This window comes from Polypterus senegalus, chromosome 12 (genome assembly GCF_016835505.1).
Source record: "Polypterus senegalus isolate Bchr_013 chromosome 12, ASM1683550v1, whole genome shotgun sequence".
Classification (NCBI taxonomy): Eukaryota; Metazoa; Chordata; class Cladistia; order Polypteriformes; family Polypteridae; genus Polypterus; species Polypterus senegalus.
The window spans coordinates 44,521,963-44,541,872 of NC_053165.1; the positions used below are offsets into that span (position 1 = coordinate 44,521,963).

General features: G+C 38.6%; 2 protein-coding genes across 4 annotated transcripts in view; one reads left to right on the forward strand and one right to left on the reverse strand.

Moving 5' to 3' along the window:
* The window catches only part of LOC120540634 (transmembrane protein 43), a 37,994-nt gene extending 35,452 nt beyond the window's left edge, over positions 1–2,542 (forward strand). The window contains exons 11-12 of the mRNA XM_039771562.1: positions 519–636; positions 1,484–2,542. Coding sequence (XP_039627496.1) covers positions 519–636; positions 1,484–1,686 — 321 coding nt within the window. The 3' untranslated portion in view covers positions 1,687–2,542. The remainder of the gene's footprint in view (positions 1–518; positions 637–1,483) is intronic.
* Positions 2,543–4,587: 2,045 nt separating this feature from the next.
* xpc (xeroderma pigmentosum, complementation group C) overlaps positions 4,588–19,910 on the reverse strand; it is a 38,090-nt gene continuing 22,767 nt past the window's right edge. For all 3 annotated transcript variants that reach the window (XM_039771015.1, XM_039771016.1, XM_039771017.1), the window contains 8 exons: positions 19,085–19,900; positions 14,923–15,083; positions 13,434–13,515; positions 11,788–11,922; positions 7,845–8,014; positions 7,371–7,464; positions 5,361–5,450; positions 4,588–5,233 (listed from right to left, as the gene is read on the reverse strand). In XM_039771015.1, coding sequence (XP_039626949.1) covers positions 5,027–5,233; positions 5,361–5,450; positions 7,371–7,464; positions 7,845–8,014; positions 11,788–11,922; positions 13,434–13,515; positions 14,923–15,083; positions 19,085–19,900 — 1,755 coding nt within the window. In that variant the 3' untranslated portion in view covers positions 4,588–5,026. The remainder of the gene's footprint in view (positions 5,234–5,360; positions 5,451–7,370; positions 7,465–7,844; positions 8,015–11,787; positions 11,923–13,433; positions 13,516–14,922; positions 15,084–19,084; positions 19,901–19,910) is intronic.

Genomic DNA, 19,910 nt, shown 5'->3' on the forward strand with positions numbered 1-19,910 from the left:
GTCTGGGGTGCAACCTGCCAGTGTCGGATGGACCGAAAAATAATGCCCCAGAGGTGTTTTATTGGAGTTAGATTCAGTAGCTATAGAGGAAATATTTAAAAAAATAGTAATATGGTACAAAAGAAAAGATATATTTAAGTTTGCTCTTGGCACATAGTCAAAGTCACATCTGTGCCAATGGGGCTTCTGTCTTTGAGGCTCCTTGACAAATCTTAAATATCCACACTTTCCAATGAGCTATCTGCATGCTAAACTGACCAATATTATACAGTATATAGATTTAGCTCTTACCTATTTCGCATATTCATATTCAGGTTTTATTGACCTCACCTGTGTCTAGTTGTATTCCGATTCTTCCAGAATAGCACATTCTTTCATTATCTGCAAACAGTGCACCTGCTCTAATCACTAAAAGCCTTTGATTTTCTTTCTCCTTGATTTAAATAAAAAAGAAACTACCTTGTTTTTTTGTTTTTTTTTTAAATTATTATGATTGTGCGTATTGCCCCTTTTGTTAGGAAGTGTTTGAGAGGGAACACGGATTCAATAGCATGAAGACCTGGGCACTTAGAATGGCAGGCTGGATGATGATGTTCTTAGGAGTAAGTCTCATGACAAGAATTTTCCACACACTTGGTAAGTTATTAGAAATTGCCTATTGCACACATTCCATAAAAATCATTTAAGAATGTGGTGACCTGGTGATCCAGTATTGTCTTCCCGAACGAAGCTGGCTGGGTTTCTTCAGTTCAGGCTTATGTTCCTGAATAGTCTCATTTGGGTTTTTTTATTATTTTTTTTTTAATTATTGTGTTGTTAGTTTCTTTCATGTGGTGAAACATGGCAGTGCCATTCCCATGCATAATGTTGGAAACTGATATTGATTTATTCCAATATTCTGTAGCACTACTTGATTCAATACTATCTTCATATGTAGTGTCAAATATTTCTAAAGGCACACATTTTCACAGGGACCTGGAAAGGCACACTCAGTTTGCAAGTTCAGAAAACAAGTTGTAAATATGCTTCATTATATTAACTTTTATGGTTGGTACAATAAGATTTGGAGATCCATCAATCTGGTACTTAAGTTTATTTAACTTTGTGGATATTAATATCTTTGTTTTATCAAACATCCTTCATTTTTGTTTCCAAATGATTAAGTGTGTTGTTTGGAGACCCATTTATAAATACTACTGTCTTTTGTACCGAAATTACAAGGATGAAACACAAACTTTAAACCTGTTAAAGGTAGACTGTGATGGTATTGCTACAGTTTGAAACCATTTTAAAGTACATCCACTCTTTATTGCTCTTTACCTACTTATAAGTGATGAACATTTAAAAAGTCCTGAAAACCTGTCTGCGTTTTTTACTTTATTCAGACTTGCTTTGAGTGGACGCTTGGGTTGGCTGGTCCTGTTCAGGTAAAGTTGTTTTTCTGCATAGAGGATAATTCAAAATCTTTTCTTTCTTTCTACAGTGGACTGGCTTCCCATTGTAAGAAATCTGGTTGACCTCGGCTTGAAATTGTTTGCAGCATCCGTGGCTACTTCACTTTCACTGCTCACTATCGCCGTGGGCTGGCTCTTTTATCGGCCAGTATGGGCCATTGCCATAGCTGCGCTAGCTGCTCTGCCGATAATTATTGCCAAATCCAAGGCTCCTCAGAAGAAGAATATGTAAAAAATTCACAGGAGGTGAATGTTAGAGAAGGACATTTTTATGGTATAGTATGTTAAGAAATTCTTCTGCTTTTTTATGTGACTTGACCAAACTTCTGTAAATTTAAGAACACTGATTACACCTCTTCATCCACATTACTGTTTGAGAAAAAGCTGGACTTCAGCCCTTCTTACAGTTTCTCATATGGACAAGCAAGTTAGGAAAAAAGGAAAAGGTTGTGTTTTTGTGTGTTAGCTTGCATTTACCACCAAAGAAAGTTACAAATGCATTAATGTCTGCTACTGTAGGCATCCTGGCACATATCTACTCCACTGAATTCATTTAGATGATTATTTTTCCAAAAGACGATATCATCTTATATACAGTAGTCCTAATACATTTTCTTGTGTATTTGAACAATGAGGAGGCTTAAGTTGCATTTGTTAATGTGTGTGATTAAATGTGCATTTAAAGTTTAGGAAGTTCTTTTGTGGCATTTGTGGAATGTGCATGCAGCCTCTAATGTTTATGTCGGACTGCAGCAGATGATCAGGACGGCATACAAGTCTGAGTGGGCTCTGAAATTGTTTGATCCACGTAGAGCAGGTGGGTTTTGTTTTTACTTTTAGTTCAGGGTGGGTTCTTGTGGGGTTTAATATAAATGTAACATTAAATTTATATGTATGCTGTGATTTTTGTTATTGAAAATTTAAAAATTGTAAGTAACCACATGGATGTTCAGCGAGGTACATGCAAGTTGAAAAACATTAACTTAGAAGGGAGGAAGTTACCAGGAAAGTGGCACTGATTTTAATAATTCAGTACATTACATGCTGTATTTCAAAATGAAGCAAAGCAATAAATGTTAATTGTTTGATATGTGTATGAAAACCTGTATTTTAACTAGAATCACATTTAAAAGTAATCAGAGCCCACCTATTGAACATCCCATAACCAAGTGATTCTCAAGTTCAGTCGGAGAGGCTCGGTGTGGCTGCAGAGTTTTGTTCCAACCTATTTCACAATCGGTAAACCATTTTACATTTAACTGATATCTTTGTTTAATTAGCTAGCATTGCCTTTTTCTGCTCTTATTTTGCTTTCAGAAACGTACAAATGTAAGAAATTTGACAAATCTTTAAATGCTTAACTCTGTTTTGTTTTCATTTTAATTCACTTCTTCTCTGTCATTTGCTCTTTAAATTGTATGCAAACATTGACGACAAATGGAGCAGGCACCAGTACAAAACACTGCATTTTAAAAAGCTGCTCTTTCAGTGTTACTCCATTGTGTGCTTATTATTTAGTAAGTAAGGGTGTAATATCCAAAACATTAAAAAAAGCGTGGATTCATTTTTTCCCCAACTTGCTTGTAAAAATGTAACCAGTTTAATTCCTGGGTTGATACAAACAAAACACAAACTGGCAAGTAACAGTTTGCTTAGTTAAAGCAGAGACCAGTTAAAAGGTGGTCCTACAGTCTCGCTGCCCCCCTCCAGCACCTTACTGAGATCCACTGCTGTAACCTGCCTGAGTGTATTACAAAAAAAAGTTAAAATAAAGTCACAGAATTTTCACAGTTTGATAAAAGCCACAAGAGGAGCTTGAGAGTAGTTAGAAAAAACAAAATAAAGAGTGCTGATTTAGTGCAGAATTCCTGAGCTAGAGACCTGAAGTGTGCGCTGTTGTAAAACCCACCGCTGTACAGATTGTGTTAACTTAATAGGGCAGCTGTTTGAATGTTGGTCTCCTTAAAATAGTCCAATATTTGATGTTCTAAATTCTTTTAGCTGCCATTTCTGTCCTTGCAGGGCTATTAATTTTACCTTAGCGCAAGGGTGTCGAACTCCAGTCCTGGAGGGCCGCAGTGGCTGCAGGTTTAAATTCTAACCATCTTCTTCATTAGTGACCAGTTTTTGCTAATAATTTACTTCTTTTGCCTTAATTTTAGTTAACTTGACTCAGGCCCCTTTGTTGTTTCTTTTTCCTTAATTAGCAGCTAAATAGTGAGACCCAAAACAAGCCACCACATGACCAGCTCACCTGTGCAACAATATCTGAAAATAAAGAAAGGTGAAGGTCTCAATAAGGTTGATCTTTCAGGTCACCAAAACATCTTGACGGTGTTCTTAGAAAAAACTGAAAAATCAACAGTTTTGAAAATGTCTGCTGTGGGAGAATGAGAGCAGCAACAAGCCATGGAATTGAATAAAGGAGTTTAATTAAAAGCAAGAAGTGGCTTCTCATTAAGAAAGTGATTGGAGTTTGAAGCCTCAATTTAGATAGTCATCTGTTGGCTTGTTTCCTGTCTCATTACTGTTTGGCTGTCATTTAATGAAGAAAAGAATCAATTCAGATGACTGAATCCTTAAAAACAGGACTATTAAAATGAAGGAAAAAGAAGTTAATTATCATTGAAACCTGGTCACTGATTAGGGTTAGAATGAAAACCTGCAGCCACTGAGGCCCTCCAGGCCCAGAGTTCAACACCCCTGCCTAGCGGGCTAAACTCAAATGAAATTCTACAATAATTCAAGTTTTAGAACTTTACGTTGTACATTTTGTTAAAATTGTAAGATGTAAAGGCACAGTAGGTAAATGTTAGTATGTCAATTGTTTGAAATGTGCACCTTATTAAACTAAAGTGTAATTATTTAAAAGTGCTCCTGTTTTATTCAGCAATGTCAGACGATAGTGCTGGATGGACTATTAGGGGCGTTTTTCTGTTGAGACTTTATTTGTGTCTCTTTAGGTAGGTGACAGTCATTAAATAATCTGACCTGCAGTTCAGCTTCTACCAAAATGATGGCTGAAATGTGGCACTACACACAAATGTCTCAAGATGAACCTTGACCATCCTTTAACACACACTTTGAAGTTAGTTTGCTCCCCCAATACAAAATAACTTTGAAACAAGACCCGTTTCATAACCAGTTTAATATGTTTATTTTTATAGAAAGAGTGGAGTTAGCAGTGTGTCAAGGATGTCCGTTTTGTTCAGTCACCAACTGCTTCAACAGGACCGTAAAATGCCCGTCTGAATGCATTAACTGAACGTAGTGGAAGTACAAAAAAGAAAAGAAAAAAAAAAAAAAAAACACACACACACAGACGATGAAACTTTAAGAAATGATTTATACAAAAGACCTGTATAAAAATCACATAAGGTTCTACAGTCTGCACTTAATGACAGCGCCATGCTTTCATGTAGTAACAAATCCATGCCATAAACGCCACCCCATTCAGAGCCTACTCCTCCGATGCAAATGCAGACGGTAAGAAGGTTTACATGTTAGCAAGTGTACAGTAGGAAATAATAGAAGACCGAGGTAATCAGTGTACATAAAAGGAAGGAAGACTCTTACAACTTTTCAAATGGAAACAAGTGCTTCTCCTCTCCCTTCTTCTCACGTTTGGTTTTCCTTAAGGTTTCTTTTCCATCAGGAAGCTGCCGGTTCTGTGGCCAGGAAGAAGCTACATCAGTCGCAGTAGTCTGGGAGTCTGGAACTTCCTCGTCCGAGGAGAAGCCATCACCAGCTGCGTCACCCATGTTTTCCTCTGGCTTACTCTGCATTTAAGATGTAATTCGTGCTTACTAGCAATTCTTAATGCCCAAATAAACTGATGGAGGCATTCATGCCACTCAGTGATTAAAAACTAACAATTTTCTTCATAAAATGCAGAAAGGTACTCACCTGAATCTGGTAGCGCTTTTTTAATCGTTCTTTTATTAGCAGCCCTTTAGCAAGCAAAGTCCAGTTTGCAAGGACTCTCTTTTCTCGTTTCTAGGGGAAGACAAGGTGCATCAGTAAACTTCAAATTAATAAAATAGAGAGACTTTGAACAAACCGAGAATGAATGTGGGTATTTGTAGATTAGCAGATCTTCGGTTTTCAGTTGTGAGATGAGTTTGGTTTTGCCACACAGGCTTCTAATCAGGTCAGTTAAGCTATAAACGATTGTGGGCAGCTGGAGAGTATCAGTTTTTATTGTAACCTCCGCACTTGATTTTAGAAATTTGTGATAACACTGAGTCCACCTGTTCAAACTGCCCCTGAAAGATCTGTTGCTACTTGGGGAGAAGACAAAGTTGCAACCTGCTTAACTTTATAGCCAGGTGATAGTGGGAGACTTCACCTTTGCGTGCCATATTCCATATCGCACTTTGTTACAAATTGGTTGGAATACAGACAGTGCCGATTCAAAATCCATGTACAAAAAATGGCACGATAGTCTGTAGTGTTGCATTAGTCACATTAGAAGAATTAAAAGGAAACAAATATGGTGCAACAATTTTGTTAATCCAACATTTTGATCCATCTCTTCTAATTTCTGTTCTTCTGATGTTTGCTGTGCAGAGAAATGTTCCTGTAAATTTAAAGAGCTGATAGTGTGGCCTAATTGAGGCTTGCTAAGACGCAGACTTCACATGTTCTACCTCTACAATCTCCGTATCGCTTGGTGACAGCAGTCTTTTAACATTTGAGTGTGAGTGAGGAGGGATGACTTCTTTATTTAGATGAATTTTCTATGAAGGTTAAACAATTATTGGGTACCTCTGAAGCTTCAAAGAAATATGTACTCTCTTTATAACAGTTGCCATGTTGTCTTTACTGGCTGCGTATCTCTGTTACTCAAACATTTACTGCGTATTTAACTGCACAAAGAGAACACCACCTTGCCATAAGTGGGCTCACAGTCCCATAAAATAAATGCCCCTCATATCCAGTTTTCTTGTCTGACTGTTCAAATGTATTCTGTAAGCAAAAAAATTCAATATAAATGTTTCGGATAATTCATCCCAAATGTCGCCTACATGTGCAAAATGACTGAAAACAAATTTGTCAAAAACAGATGCGACCAAAAAAAACATGATGATCAGCGACAGCATGCTGGCTGCTGTGCTGCATTGATTGTGGCATAGGATATGTGCAAATTTATTATTTTATGATGGCAAGGAAAAGAAAATGGAAAGATAAAAGCCGTTGCTTTGAGTGCCATTATCACTGCTGTATTTGTGCATAGAAACCCATGGGTGTGTAATGGGAATGGTGCGGGTGAGATGTGGAGGGCTCAGATATGAAACAGTAGTTTGAGCGGGCGTTCAATTATTAATGGCAATGTATGTCTGCAGGACTCAGAAAACTACGTGCACTTCTGTCAGATAACAAGTAGCAACTGGGGAGTATCGCCACACTTGCTGACTAAGTCTGTTACCTCATGTTTTGTTCAGCATTGGAATCCATCCTAAATTCCAGGTACAATTACTTAAGGAATGCACATTTCGAGACAATACCAATTCAAGTGTTGAAATTCAAGCATGATCACGGTGGGCAGACCAGAGGCTTGCTAGGACTCCTGACATTGTAAAGGCAACTAAAGTTTCAGGGGCACGTTGATTTGGACATGTGCAGAGGAGAAATGCTGGGTATATTGGGAGAAGGATGTTAACGACAGAGCTGCCAGGGAAGAGGAAAAGAGGAAGGCCTAAGAGAAGGTTTATGGATGTGGTGAGAGAGGACATGCAGGTGATGGGTGTAACAGAACAAGATGTAGAGGACAGAAAAATATGGTAGAAGATGATCCGCTGTGGCAGCCTCTAACGGGAGCTGCCAAAAGAAGAACAAGAATGTGACTTTTCTAAACACTTAATGTCTACTCGTTTTAAAATTTGTGCAACACAGAACTTAAAATGAAATTCCTACCTCCTGCTGTTTTCTTTCTATTTCCACCTGTTCATTCTCCCAAGCTGCCAGCAGAACTTCTTTAAACTCTTCACACACTACGTAGCCATCTACACTGCAAATGGGAGAATGTGATCAGTTAAAACTTAAATATATGAAGTCTTTGTGTAAAACAGAATTTGTGACGGTGACCTGAGCATTCCAGGTGAAGCTACCTGGTCATGGAACCTAATGTGTTGTGCATTGGTCTCCCCTGGTAAAAATGACTTCCCTTAAACAATATCCTAAAGTCGCAAATTAACAATATTTTTAATAATCACCAGTCTTCCAGCAATTTACATTAGGAAGAAACATTGTTAAATACAGTTAAAATAGTCGGAACAAATTGCACTTTAAGAAAAATGAAAACAACTAAAGAATTGAGGAGCTAAAATGCATGCATAAAAGGAGCTCTTCTTACTCGCCTACCTTCCCTGTGCTGGACAAAATACTCACACGGGGTGCGAGAATCCACAATGGAAGTCAAAACCAGTCACTGCTGGAGCACAGTCAATTTCAAGCTTGCGAGCCACTTTATGGAGATTAGGCACTTGCAGATGAACACAGCCGATCGGCAACATACATGGTCTGAAGAGATAGACATTTCCGTAATCATTTCGTGGAACCTGGGAGAAATAAGACAATATCCAGTCAGTGATGCTAGAGGTACACTGCCACTTGTATAGAAAGCCAAACATCATCTACGGCAATGGGAGCATACAGAGAGATAAAAAGTCCATCCAACAACAGTGCCTGATGGGTAATAAACTAAAACACTGGCTTGCTCTAAATGCACAGGAGTGCTGCTGCTAGGTGTGAGACAACTACCCTCCTGGCATTTTCATGTACTACAGTGGCTAGAGTCTATGAAGTATGGTACAATAAAGAATTATTTGGGCAGAAACAAGTTCTAAATTAAAGAAATCACAAGAGCATGACCAGACATTTCTCAGAATGGCCACAAATCCTCAAATAAGAGCTCTTTACAGCAGAAGGGTACTTTCAGAATGTGTAACATGTCAGACCCCAAAAGTATCAGGCGACTGTGCCAAGTTCCACTCTGGTCAGCTGAGGTCAGGAAGATGAAGCTACACTGTGCAGCAAAACTGGACCCTTAAGGCAATTTAACTAACTGATGTCCAAAGGCAATTTTACGTTAAAAGTATCCTTTCTTTTGGACCAATAATGTATGACTCACATGTATTTATACATTCCTTCTATATTTTACCAGTAGTTTATAACATTAATACACCTGTTTTGTTACCCAACGTATTTATAGTGCTTTTAGTTAAAACAGTCAGACACATTTTATAACTTAATGGTAAAAAGAACGGAGAAAAGAGATTGTACAGTTACATACAGTATCAAAGCTTTTAGGCAAAGCCATCCATTGCCAGGATAGCTAGGCAAAGCACCTGTCTGTAATGTCACATGTCCCAGAATCCCATGTGTAATTTCAACATCAATAATGGCTCATCTGAAGGACTGGAAAAAGGAATGAGAGAGCAAGTAATGTCACAGACCAAGAGACCATTTCATGTTGATGTCAAAGAGTGCAACTCTTCCATCATATAGATTACTGAATGAAAAACTGGCCCAGGACATCATCCTACCTTGATATTGCTGATTTTCAGTAAGCTTTCCTAAGGCGCTATATATATATATATATATTAGACATTAAGGCCATTGCAATAACGGGCGCTAGAACAGTAGTGCATAAAGATTAGTATGAACAGTCTATATTAAATGGCAAGGGACCTTGTATGTGGCTGTAATATGTGTCACTGTATTGTGTGCCTTTAATTTTCTCTCTCAGTAATACTGGTTTGTATTTCCATAAAATGCCTGTAATTTTATATGACAGTAATACAGTGGAACCTCGGCTCATGACCATAATTTGTTCCAAAACTCTGGTTCTAACCCGATTTGGTCGTGAACCGAAGTAATTTCCCCCCATAGGATTGTATGTAAATACAATTAATCCATTCTAGACCGTATGAACTGTATGTAAATATATATTTTTTTACGTTTTTAAGCACAAATATAGTTAATTATACCACTGAATGCACAGCGTAATAGTAAACTAAATGTAAAAACATTGAATAACATTAAGAAAACCTTGAACAACAAGACTGGAAGAGTTTGCGCTATTGCCTTACAACCTGCTCGCTAAAAACACCTTTTTTAATGAGTTTTAAGCACAGGGAAAAAAAATGAACATTTGAAAAATTACTAAACAACCAGGAAAAGTAACACTGCAACAATGCACGCGCACACCTGTGTGTGCGTGCGTCCCGCTCGCGCCTGTGTGTGTGTGTGTGTATCCTGACAAATCTCAATTTTTCAAGGCACCTTTCTCACCTCCTGTCTGGTTTGATACTTCCCATCTTTGAAACCAACTCCCTCAGCATTCCTCATATACGCCTTTACTCCCTCCTTGTGTGTCTCACTTTGGCACTTCTTTCGTTGCATCCCTGATGCCAAATTGACCAATCACACCAAAGCAAAACTAACCAATCAGATTGCTCAAAGGGACTTGACACACAGACCTTAGTGTTTTATCATATAGTAGATTACAGGTATTTCATCTTCCCAGATATGTCCCATGATCTCCATTCTGATTGCCCATTTCAGTACCCATGTGGCAATAATTTTCATGTCCCCATGCACACCTCTGATTTGTTCAGAAGTTACTGGAAAGGTTTGTGGAGGGCTGTGGAAGACTTGTCTTTTTAATGATACTCTACTCAATTTCTACTCGATTCCTAAATGTCCTGCCACCCAAAGGTAAAGACAGATTTATTTTTTTTTTTTACAAAAACAGCAGGAGATGAAACATGGTACAAAAGGCAGGCCAAGTTCAACACGCAAAAAAAAAATAAAATAAATAAATAAAATGTGACTTCTAACCCCAAATACTACAAACACTAAAAGGAATGGTAACACATGAGCTGAGGATTATTAACCAAGGAAAAAAAGAAAAATGGCACTGCCAAGTATTTATAATTGGCATCTGTAATCTCAGACAACCAGGACGCTGACCTTTTATACCTTTAATCTGCTAATGTCACGTGCCACACACTTCTAGCTGACCTTGCTTAAAAAAAGTATACTGTAGCAACCATCAACAAAAACTCATCAAAATGGAGGTGCCCAAGGGAAAATAAAAATGGCTTTGCAGGTCATCTGAAAAAAATATTTAACATGAAAACTAATCTAAAAAAAAAAAAAAAGAAATTTAAGAAACAGAATCCTTGGGCCTCAAAACACTGTTCTAAATGTAGAACTTTTGATAAAAGCCCAAGGAAAATGTGAGGTTTTGGTAATAAAGTAGCTGATCATAACAGAAAAGGCTTCAGTTTGCCCCTGCTGAGAGCCAAGCTCTGTTCTACCATCTCCAGTCTGTACACCTTAAAGGCTGTTCTTGTCCTGCTACTCTCCACTTCTGAACCCAAAGATAAAGGACTCAGCAAGTCTGTTTTTATGGTGCCACTGCCTGCTGCTTTCTAAGGTTTTCAGCTCCCACACAGAATCCCACTCATGTCTGTGCTTTTGGGTTACATTTAATGTTAGTAAAGGAGGTTCCACAAGTTCACAGAATTTTTCTCCCCATGACTTTGAAAAAGTAAACAATACATACAATTTGGATTTAGCAATTTTGTGTGCAATATTTCTTGAATCAGTTTCCATTTATTACTATGACTTAGAGGAAAATCAGATGGTATTTTAAGAGCCATGCATGCAGAATTCCATATGTGTCCAAATTGTTCACAAATGCTGGTAGATTTGTCATATTAAACATGCAAGACAAGTGAGGCATTAGGAAATATACCATATATACTCGCGGATAAGTCAGGACTTGATTTTACCGTATAATTTCTGGTATTTTATAATGTCGGGTGTGTAAGTCAAATGTGGAAAACTACACTATTGTTTCAAAAGATTATGATATGCTAACACCCACCAGAGAGAGTAACCATGGAGCACACAGCCTTTTTTTTCCTATGTGTCGGCAATGTGCTGTAACAGCGTGAACTCCTAACGTCAATCTCTCTCTCGATCAGAAGAAAATATGAAACTGGTTTTAAATTAAAAGTCGTTGAAGTAGCGCAAAAAATTGGTAACTGTGCTGTTGCAACAAAATTCGTTGTGTCTGAGAAACTGATGTGACCTTGGAGGAAGCAAGAAAATCTATTTAAGCTTCACATTTTTGAACAGGCGTATAAGTCGATGTCTAATTTTATGATCAGTTTTTCGAGTTTCAAGACCGACTTATACGTGAGTATATACAGTATATGAAATGTATTCGATATAAATTAATGGAGAGAAAGAATGTGCAAATGACAAAGTGGGAATGAATGCATGCTATTTGTCATTGAATATCCTTCAGATCACAAACCTTTCCATCCACTGCGACAGGAGGCTGGTACTCCTCTGTTTGCCAAAGTCCAAATAATCCAAGGTCGTTTTTGTCCCGGCTTTCAGCCTCCATCATGCGTGCCTTTCTTGCACGGTTTGAAAACCCTCTCACCATCTGATGGAAAAATCAAAAGTGTTCTCCTCAGCCAATAAGACAATTTATATTTATTCGCTTATCCAAAGCAACTAAAAAAATAGGCTGACATAATCTGAGAAAACAATGGTCTGGGGGACTGCTTGGGAACAAGTGTTACTGGAGTAGATTATAAAATGAATCATCACAAGTGAAGAGCTCAGAAGAAAATACAAGCGAGTTACACTTCTTAAGTTACCAAAACCTGACAGGAATTCACCCAATAAGGGTCTTCAAACGCTTCTTAAACACAGCGTGTTCACATGCATACAAACAATCAGGTTAAGATAAATAACATATTAAGGCAGAAAACGGATTTCTTAATAGTTTGCATTTACATGTGCAAGAAATGCTCTGGAGTTCCACTTAGGCAAATCGCTCTGACATCATTAAACTGCACAAAAAAAAAAAAAAAGGTTAAATGTAATCATTGGCCACTGTGATTTTAAAAAAACAACACCTGTGATAATTTGTGTTTTATGTATACTTTTAATCAGACTGACAATTTATAGGTTTCTATTACTGGATTGCACACAGCTCACGCTTTTCAGACTGTGTGATTGAGCCTTGTAAACAAGTCGGTACGCGTGCTTCTTGTCCGATACCCAGTGCTGTTGGAATAATAACAATGCAGGTATTCTTAATTCATTAAGACGGGTGTTAAGTTACTCATTAATTTAAAAAGCAATCGGACTACTTTTAACATGTTACCCTACTGCTCTTGAGATACATTTAGTGATTTCTGACATGCTAATTTGTAGATTATTTCAGCCAGAAGGAATAATGCAATCGCCTGAACATTTTCCTCTGAAAATGTATTTTGTGGACCCGTGGCTGCTGCATGTATGTATAAAGTAAACACAAGTGCAGGCGGACAGAGTGCGACAGACATGTGCAGACTACAAAATCATCAACAGTAACCTTGTTAAGGGTTTAGCATGGCCACATAATCAGGTTTCTCGTGGAGAGGTTGCTCAGAGGCCATTAACTCGATTTCTCCAATAGGAATAAGGGTTTAGATAGGATTTCTGTGACTAATCGGGTTATTGAAGCACATGTAAATGCGCTAACTGAGGTAGTCAGCAGTTTAAATGGAGATGGGCAGCTCGTTCCACTAGCTAGGAGCTACATGTGAAAAGATGATGACTTTGTAATATATAATCATCATTAGAAGTGGACAACATCTAGCATTTGTAATCACTGCAATACTTTAATATATCTTGTGTTAGTAGCAGGGATTAATTTGGTTATGTCACTGCTGGAATTGGAAAGGTCCAGATAAGGCACTCTCTTCCAAAACATTGACTTTGGCTGGAAAATAGAAATTCTGTTAGGTCAAAAAAAAAAAAAAGTAATTCTCCCAAGTCTGTGCTAAAAAGTACTCCCTGTATGGAATTTTATTTACATGTTTAATCCAACCTGACTTAACCAAATGAAAAACTGAAACAAAATCAGACCGAACCATGGAGAAAATAGCACTGAAAATGATTTACCTTGTATGGGACCTCGCCAAGCTTCACCACCCTTGCTTCTTTCAACCATGTGTCCCTGGAATGCAGTGTGTGAACACAATCCCTAAAAAAAATAAAATTCCTAGTAAACGTATAATATACTTAACTGAAAAAAATAAACTGTAGCAAAAAAAACAAAAACTGCGAAGCTTAACTTTAAAGGCAGTTTTGCAAAATTTAGTTGTAGAAAGTGCCTATAAAAACCTTTTTATAGTTGTAATTTCATTTAGACCACTCTGCAGAGATCTGTTTTGACTTTGACATTAAAAGAGTTTTTTTTTTTTTTTTCTGTTGAACAGTTTAAAAAAAATAAGCCGAATCCACTCTGATTCAGTGCTTTACAACAAAATGTGAAAACTTTAAAAGGGGTGAATAACTTATATAGGCACTGTAGTCCTAATTAGGACAAATAATCACAGCATCACTTGGGCCAGTTATATTCTCCTTTTATCCTTGATTAAAATCACAAAAACAACTTGGAAGAAACTGTAGTTATGTATTTTCCAGAGCTTATAGCACCATTTTAAAATGCATTAAACTACCCAGCTGGACACTTCTGCTAGTGTATTGTGCTTAAACCATTCAGTACTGCTGCATGCTGCCATTGGACAGTTTGACACCTGTGGCAGAGCGATGGGCGCTGAGCAGGCTCCTGTCAATCATGGAGAATCCACTGCATCCACTGAACAGTATCGTCACCAGACAGAGGAGCAGCTTCAGCGACAGACTGCTGTCACCGTCCTGCTCCACTGACAGACTGAGGAGATCATTCCTCCCTCACACTATGCAACTCTTCAATTCCACTGGGGAGGGGGGAACGTTAATATTATACAAAATTATTGTCCATCTGTTATACCTTTATTGTTATCACTCTTTAATATTGTTTTTTGTATCAGTATGCTGCTGATGGAGTATGTGAAGTTCCCCTTGAGATTAATAAAGTAAGTATCTATCTATCTATCAATCATTGGGATAAAGCCATTTTAACTGAACCACACTGTCAGATCTTGGCACAGGACAGCTGGGATATTCCAAGTTTAAAATAGGGCAAGGTTGCCTACTATGGCCATGCTAAAACCAAGTGAATCATTTGCTGTTTGGTTAAGTAAGGGAATGCCATACTGCAGATGGAACTAATGTAACTAGTGATAAAGATCTTATTCCGGTATAGGAGGACAGAGAGCATCAAACAGAATATATACAGTACACTGGCTGCTCATCAAGTTTCTCATGTTGTACAAGAATCAATGGACTGTTAATAGGAACATGTAGCATTACTGAGAAGTGGCAAGCAAACGTGTTTTCCTTTTTATTTCTAGTATGGTGTCTACATGAACTGTAAGGGAGTAGAATGTGTCTCTGATACCAAAATTATTTAAAAAAAACTGTTCTGACAGAAGATTAAGCAACCTGGAGAACTGAGAGTCGTGATTCAGCCTTGCAATAAGCATGAAAGGCCTGTTTGATTCACCTGGAGTACACCGCTTCTCCTCTGCAGTAGCCTAAGACTGTTGCGGTTGGTGGGTAAATGGCTTCATATTTCAATATGTGTCTCTCAAGTGCATACAGCGGGTGACTCTTGTACTCAGAAACTGAAGTTGGCAAGGGCTGGTCCAAGAGCTGAGTCTGAAGCTTTATTAAAAAGAAATAACAAATATTTTTTCATTATTATCATGTAGATCTAAAATTACATACAATAAAAGTTGAACCTAAAGTGGAACCTTAAAGGGTTGGCTTTAAAAAAATCACTCACAAGCACCAGGACAGCCTTCCAATGGTTTACCTGCCAATATAAGCACTGGCATTCACACATAGTACAACATGGCAGCTGAACAGAGAAAGACCCTCTTCAATGCAACAGCGTTCTGTCATTTTTAGTGAAGTAGAGGGTATGTTCACAAATCACAGAATATTTTAGAAAAAGACACTCAATTTTACTAAATTCATTACAAAATTTAAATGCCAAGCCTCAGAATGTTTATCCTTCATCTCTGTTAGTGTTATGGTCTCTGCGTTGAGATGCTGCCTAACCCATGAGCTGGATGGATGGAATGGTGTCTTATCGTTGGTCAAACTTCTTTAATTCTTATAGAATCAGTGAATTGTTTTTATTTGGTAGACTTCACCAACAGACACCTTATAAATGGTCCCTAAAATGCAAAATTACACATCTGAGAAATCTGACGTAGAGCGCCTATACTTAACTTACACTTTAACAATTCACAGTAAGGACTCAATGATTGCACATCAGCTTGACTGGTTTCCACATACAACCAGCTCCAAGTTGTTCCTCATCCCAACTATACAGTTTTTGGAAGCCAATCCTTATCACATAAATATTAAAGTAATTTTCAGACGTCCTTCACCTACATTGTTTTAGCATGAAAGAGTCTACTCATTTTGGAAATGTGCAGAAAATGTACAGTACTAGTCAAAAGTCTGGACACACTCAAGTTTTTGATAGAAGTTATAAAAAAGTATAAATCAAGATATCACATTGATTTTAAAAATATAAGACATTACTAGTATTACTATTGACTACTACTGCTTGAAATGGCTTTTAATTTATTACTTACATAGAACTACAAAGAACTAGGGAATCCATTCCTGGGCTCCCGATTACTGGTGCAATTCCCGGGAAACCGGGAATGGCCAAGTTCACATATATAGCATGTAAAAATCGATCAAGAAATAATAGTTATAGTTGACAATAATTAAGTGGCACAGTTTTTTGGTCCACGGTGTAGCATGTTGCCGATTAATTCAGTCAACAACAGACCAGCAGCAGTCATTAGTCTCCCGGCTCCCACTAAGACTGAGCATGGTGGACTGGGAGGAGTCTGCCATCTGCAGCTCACGAATGCCGAGACGGGGAAGACTTCATTGACGTCTTTGAACAGCAACTTGAAATTGCAATGCCTCAGTCTGTTGCATCTGCCTTATCTGTGCCAAGAAACTTGTCATCACAGAATGATGACAAGAAACTGGATGCATCAGTAAAAGCTGAAATGGCGGTGTTTCAGAGCAACGGCAAGCGCTGGCGTTGTTTAGAACAAGTGTATTAGTATCTGATGACTGTGCCGCCTACTTCAGTGAAGGCACAGCGTGCTTTCTCAGCGGCTGGCATACTCTGCACGAAGGTGCGCTCTCGCCTTGACGATCGCACGATCGACAAGTTGTGCTTTCTATGCTCTTATTACCGCAACTAACTAGATACGCGTACTTACATGACAGCATGAACTACTTGTAGGTAAGGTTAGTCTTGTATTGGTGTCAACACATAACATATTAAAAATAAGTGTCATTCGTTCTAAAACCGCTCACATGTGAGATGTCCGTGCACGGTGTCATCCCCGGGATTCCCGGGAATGACACGCGGGATTCCCAAATTCCCGGGAATGGATAAACCCGTCCGGGAATGGATTCCCTACATAGAACTACAAAGCCCCACTTTAGGTAGTCATTCCTGTAGAGTCCTAATGAGGATCTCCCTTAGCTTATTTTTAAATAGTCATTTTAAATTCTAATTGACACATTTATGATTGGATGCACACAGCTGAAATCTAAAAATGGCCAAAATTAAACCGAAACATGTCAGGTTTTTTTTTTTTTAAAGAATGAAGGTTACTCTAGGCAACAATAAACAGAAAAATTCATGCAAAGCTGTCTATTACGATCTTGAGAGATGACGGCAACTGGATCTAACCAGAAGGAAAAAGAAGGAGAAGACACAGATACACAACTGTATAACAGGTGAAGGACATCAGAGCCTGTAGTTTGAGAAACAACTGTCATACAGGTCCTCAGTTGGCTTCTTCTTTTAGTACGCATCAAATACCTGGTCATTTGCAAAAGTAAAAGATGACTCCAGGGTGCTGACCTTTGAGGCAGTTTCAAAGAAAAAGCCGTGTCTGAAACAGGCAAATAAAAAGTAATATTAAAATGGGCAAAAGGTCACACACATTATATGGAAAATGACTGAAAAGCGTATTTTGGTCAGCATCCCAGAATTCACTTTTCTCTGTTGAAGATGACATTGACATTTGCTATGTATTTAAGGAAGAAGCCAACTGAAGACCTGTAAGGTTTTTGATTCTCGAACTATATACTCTGATGTCCATTCATCCATCCATTTTCCAACCTGCTGAATCCAAACACAGGGTCACGGGGGTCTGCTGGAGCCAATCCCAGGGCACAAGGCAGGAACCAATCCCGGGCAGGGTGCCAACCCACTGCAGGACACACACAAACACACTAGGGCCAATTTAATCGCCAATCCACCTAACCTGCATGTCTTTGGACTGTGGGAGGAAACCGGAGCACCCAGAGGAAACCCACGCTGACACGGGGAGAAAATGCAAACTCCACGCAGGGAGGTCCCGGGAAGCAAACCCGGGTCTCCTAACTGTGAGGCAGCAGTTTGCCATATTCTCTCAAGACAGTAATAGACAACTTGTTATGAAATCTCCAGTCTCTTAGTAAGCTGTCATATGGTATCACATGGTAAAAGACTGACAAGTTTCTTGAGCAAGTCATTTCATTTCGGCCATTTTTGAAACCAGAACTGAACTTTACGAATGCCAGTACACCGCAACCCAAGTGAACAGAATAACAGGTTTCAACATTGTTAATGCAAGTACAAAGGTTTTTCATATAACACATTAGCATTTAAAATGACTAATTAAGGATAAACTAAGAGTCATGACCATAAGGTCACTACTGAAAATGGGACTCAAGTCATATGTGAATAATAAAATAAAAATCAGTCATTTCAAGCAGTGATAGTCATTAGCCACAATAGTAATGTCTTGGCTATAGTTTTAAACCAAGTGTGGCAGACGACCGGGACGCCCCTTTGACACTAGGTCCGGGGGAGCAGCCATGGGATCCACACTATATCCCCTGGAACGTGTGGTGGCAGCCCTCCTGGGTTAGACTGGAGCCACAGGCGTGGGACTTCAGGGCTCAGCCCTGTTGGGCTCCGTGGCCACGTCCAGGTGGGCTATAAGAAGAGCCTGCAGCCAGTACTCGAGGAGACAAAGTCAGAAGTAGGAGGACAAGGAGAAAAAGAAGAAGGAGAAGGAGTGGTTTTGGGTGTTTTTTGGGGACTGTTTAGGGCCTGTGCGACACAGGGAAGATGTGCTCCACGGTTGACGACAAAAATAAAACCTTTTTGTTTACTTTTACACGTGCCTCTGCTGTCAGTCTGTGTCGGGCCGACGCCTATATAGCGCCTTTGACACACAACTTACAAGTATCATGATACAAAAAGAAAAAAAAATGTATGCACTTATATGGAAAACATGAAAATTTATGGGTGTCAGCTGTTAGTGCAGGGAATGACAGATGTGTAGTAAACAAAATTATGTGCCCAGTATTTATATGAAAGATCCATAACGTGAAATGGTGCCTGCATTAAAAGATAATAATTTTCTGTTTGCAATGAATTTCTTTGCATTATGCCAGAGAGAGTCTAAACAAATATACCACCATTTGGACTAAATACAGACACTTCCAATCAAAAGTAATGTGAAACCAAGCTCTGGATAATATCTGACTGACTAGAATACTACATGTATGAAATGTATTACACCTACTGTGTTTTTCCAACATTACTTTTCAAGACTACTTACCTGCTGGTCCTCCTTCTTCTCCCTTTCAGTGATGGGACTTTGATAATATTGCAAGGTTTCCTCCCACCATTCTGGGCTGACTCTTAGTTTCCTGGTGGACGTCATCCATGCTGGATCATATCTCCTTGTGACATCTTTGACAAAATTATTATTATCAAAGCCAACAATGTATTTTACAGGTTTGGTGGCATGCGTAAAACAGTTCTGAGGCTGGTTTACTGAAGGTGCCACACAGTCAATGCAACTCCATTTGCCAAAACGCTCAAGGTATACTTCAACCCACTGATCTGTCCCCTGCATACCTTTTTTATCTAGCTCTTCGTCATCTTCACTTAAAACCTTACTTTGTTTAGAACTTTCTTTCTTTTCTTTATTACTTTTCCCACACGATTTTCTTTTTGCAGGTGTAGAAGTTCTCCTTGAACCCCTGACTGTTTTCTCCTCTTTCTCCTTCTCACCTTCAGAGTAACTACTATCAGAGCCATGAGACAACTGAAAATCAGAATCACTTCCATCTTGTTCATCACTGTCTTCTTTGTATGAAACCTTGGATGCCACTTTCCTTAGTCTGTTGTTTTTCGTTTTTTGCAAAGCTTCTTTTGAATTCTGAGGCTTCTCATTATCTTTGCAATCGACATTGTCAGATGGCCGTTGTTTTTTTGCCATTTTTTGAGACCTTGTTCCAGTGGCTGACCTCTTCTTAACACCTTGGATCTTCAATGGGACCATATCCTCACCTTCCTTCTTAATGTTTACCTTACTTTCTTCTAATTCTTTCTTTTCGGGCTTTTCTTTATTGGCAGAGCTGGGGTTTTTCTGTAAGACA